At 59.1% G+C, this 2,812-nt stretch overlaps 3 protein-coding genes across 3 annotated transcripts in view; 1 reads left to right on the top strand and 2 right to left on the bottom strand.

The window, feature by feature from the left end:
* VDAG_03694 (acetylcholinesterase) overlaps positions 1–439 on the top strand; it is a gene marked incomplete at both ends in the record, with an annotated part of 1,843 nt that extends 1,404 nt beyond the window's left edge. The window contains one exon of the mRNA XM_009653778.1: positions 46–439. Coding sequence (XP_009652073.1) covers positions 46–439 — 394 coding nt within the window. The remainder of the gene's footprint in view (positions 1–45) is intronic.
* A 274-nt stretch (positions 440–713) lies between these two features.
* Positions 714–1,583, bottom strand: VDAG_03693 (uncharacterized protein; the record flags this gene model as incomplete). The annotated part of the gene is made up of 1 exon (XM_009653777.1): positions 714–1,583. The coding sequence occupies one exon, from the start codon at positions 1,581–1,583 to the stop codon at positions 714–716; it is 870 nt and encodes a 289-aa protein (XP_009652072.1).
* A 485-nt stretch (positions 1,584–2,068) lies between these two features.
* On the bottom strand, positions 2,069–2,776 carry VDAG_03692 (uncharacterized protein; the record flags this gene model as incomplete). The annotated part of the gene is made up of 1 exon (XM_009653776.1): positions 2,069–2,776. The coding sequence occupies one exon, from the start codon at positions 2,774–2,776 to the stop codon at positions 2,069–2,071; it is 708 nt and encodes a 235-aa protein (XP_009652071.1).
* Between the last annotated feature and the right edge of the window lie 36 nt (positions 2,777–2,812).

Raw genomic sequence — 2,812 nt, 5'->3', positions numbered from 1 at the left:
TGCCCGCTTCAACTGCCCCTCCGACTACCTTGTCGACGTCCGTAGCAGCGCCCAGGACACCTGGGTCTACCGCTTCTTCGGCGCCTACGACAACGTCGTCGGCCCCCCCGGCACGGCTCCCACCCACGGCACCGAGGTCCCCTTCTTCCACGGCGGCAACGAGTGCTTTGAGAAGCTCTCGGGCGTCACGGCCGCCCAGCAGGCCCTTGCCGACTCCATCCACGGCTGGTTTGTGCAGTGGATCAAGAACCCGGCTGCCGGTCCCGGCTGGGACAAGGCCAAGCCCAAGTCCGGCCCGCTCGTCAAGCTCGGCGTGCCTGCCGATGAGCTGTCGCTGATCAAGGGCACCACTGACGAGTTCAACAGCCGCTGCCAGAAGGTGTACAACCCGAGGTTCAACAAGTACCCCGTCGTTCAGTCTGTCGAGGGCATCCTGTGATTCATTGATGAATGACTTGGGCCCAGGCCAAGTTGCACGGCATATTTCACGTTTTTATGATAGCGGTATAGACAAAAGGAATAGACACATACATAATATGCATCACATTCATTGTTGCTTCCGCAGAGCATGTTGTGCCGTTTTCGTTTTCTATTTTCAGCCGTTCGGGGCAAGTCATATGCCCCTGATGCCTTGGCCAGGAAGATGCCGATTTCAAGGCAGACAATCATCAGTGGCGAGATGGACAATGATTTGTACGTCATTGTCCATAAACTCATTCAGAAATGGCGCCCCGTCGCTTCATCGCCACACGGATATGCATGTTTAACCCAGGCAGGTAAACCCGGTCGCCAGCCCAGCCAACTCCAGCAAAGTCCAGAAACTCGAGGCGAAGACGGTCCAGCTCAGCTTGCCATTCATCAAACTCGGGACCAAGCGTCGTCGAAAAAACGGAAGATTCCCCAGGTCCCGCCCAGTACATCACGGCTTCGATCGGGGGTCTGGCAGCATCGCCAGGGGCAATCTGGTACCTTCTGAGCAGACCGTCCATGAGCAGGTTCGCAAAACACCACACGCAGAGCGGAGGGAGTTGGCCTCCTTCCGCCAATGTCCGCGGGAAGCCTTGGAGCGCCGCGCTCGTGGCAGGAAAGGGGATCATCGCCAGGTGTGGGTGCCCGTCCCAGTCGCACAGCGGACGGCGCAGATCCTTTTTGCACAAGGGGCACTCTACGGTTTCTCCCACAGTATTCTCGCCGAGGAAGAGGGCGCATGGTTCGCAGAACATGTGGCCGCAAAACATGACCATGCACGGCTCGAGCGGCTCGAGCCCCCGAGCTTGCCTCTCCTGAAGCGCCAGCTGGACTGAGTCTTTGCTGGACTCGCTTCCGGGACCCTCGCCGCAGGCGAAATCCAGGTCATCTTCTGGCACACGTGATGGGGGGCGCGGGTACTTTGGACGCCCGTCTCCGGCGATGAGCATGTCGGAGGTGCACACGACACACACGAGGCGAAGCTGACTGAAAAGATCCGGGTCCTCTTGCAGTCTTTCTCGAATCTTGGGGAACCAGCAGTCTTCGGGGTTGATAGGGCAAGCTGAACTGCAATTTTTCTGCAGGGGGGCGGCTGTAAATTCGTTTTGCGACATCTTTGGTCGAGGGGTTTACCTTGCAAAGCAGGCCCAATTTAGGCCAGGTTTACGATATAAGTTAGTAATTGTCAAGTTTCTACTCGAGTCGAGTTCGAATGACATAGAATACACCCTTTCTTTGGAATATTCTTGTTGTCTCTGTGTTGGTCGGGGTCATACTCGATCACTTGTCTCGAAGGATCTCGAACACTAAGAACAGAAGCAGTCACGAAGACATGAATATTGGGTATTTTACGACGCGCCTTTTTTGCATTCTTAATGATCGCGCGGTACAATGACTATGATATTGGGACAAAGCAAGCGAAGACCGAGACTCGGTGTTTATTCGTATCCCATGCTGCAATCGAAGGTAGACGAACAATTCTTGCGCCAAGAGACGAAACCAATCCATACTGCCCATTATAAGCACGATGCATCCAGAAACTCCAAGAACCTCCACTCCACGGAAGCGCGACCAGCGCGCCCCAAAGTCCAAGCCACTCTCACGCCCACAGGTCCAACGCCCAAGTCATGCCCATCCCCTCTTCCACGTGGCGCAACTTCACCCGCGCAGCCGCCATGAGGTCCTCGAGCTTCTTCAAAGACGTCCGTCGATACGCCGCGTAGTGCGCACCCAACTCATCAAGATTCTTCCGCTTGACGGATCTGATCTTCTTCCTCCCGGCCCTCTGAACGAACTCCGAGGTCGTCATCAGCGGCCGCACGAGGTCGCCGCAGATCACGAGGAGGAGGAGCAGGACGTCCTCAGCCCACTGGACGCGCCAGTCGTCGAACGCGCAGGCACAGCAGCGCCGGGGCGGCCAGCCGCCCTCGGGCACGACGACGGCCGGGAAGCGGCGCAGCTGGACGCGGTCCATGGGCGCCGGCAGCGTCTCCAGGGCCGCGTCGCAGCCGTGCAGCAGGCTCGCCTGGCAGAAGGGACACCGGCTGTGCAGGGGGGACGCGAGGATCTGGTCGAGGCACTCGCGCCCGACGACGTGGCCGCACGGCAGCACGCTCGCCGCCTCCATGCCGTGGCTGTGGAGCGCCGCGAGGGCGTGAGCCGACGCGGTGGTCAGGCCGCCGTCGAGCGTGTAGGCTCCGACAAAGGCCATCTTCTCGCGGCAGACGGGACAGTCTAGGTCCGGGTGCACCCAGGCCTCGTCGGCTGGCAGGGCAAACAGCTGCTTCTTCAAGTCGGGCCTGCTCATGGCCAGACAGCTTGACGCCGGGCTCCGATGTCGGTG

Source organism: Verticillium dahliae, genomic scaffold (genome assembly GCF_000150675.1).
Source record: "Verticillium dahliae VdLs.17 supercont1.6 genomic scaffold, whole genome shotgun sequence".
NCBI classification, from domain to species: Eukaryota; Fungi; Ascomycota; class Sordariomycetes; order Glomerellales; family Plectosphaerellaceae; genus Verticillium; species Verticillium dahliae.
The sequence above is the reverse complement of the archived record's forward strand: the minus strand, read 5'-3'. Positions and strand labels throughout refer to the sequence as shown.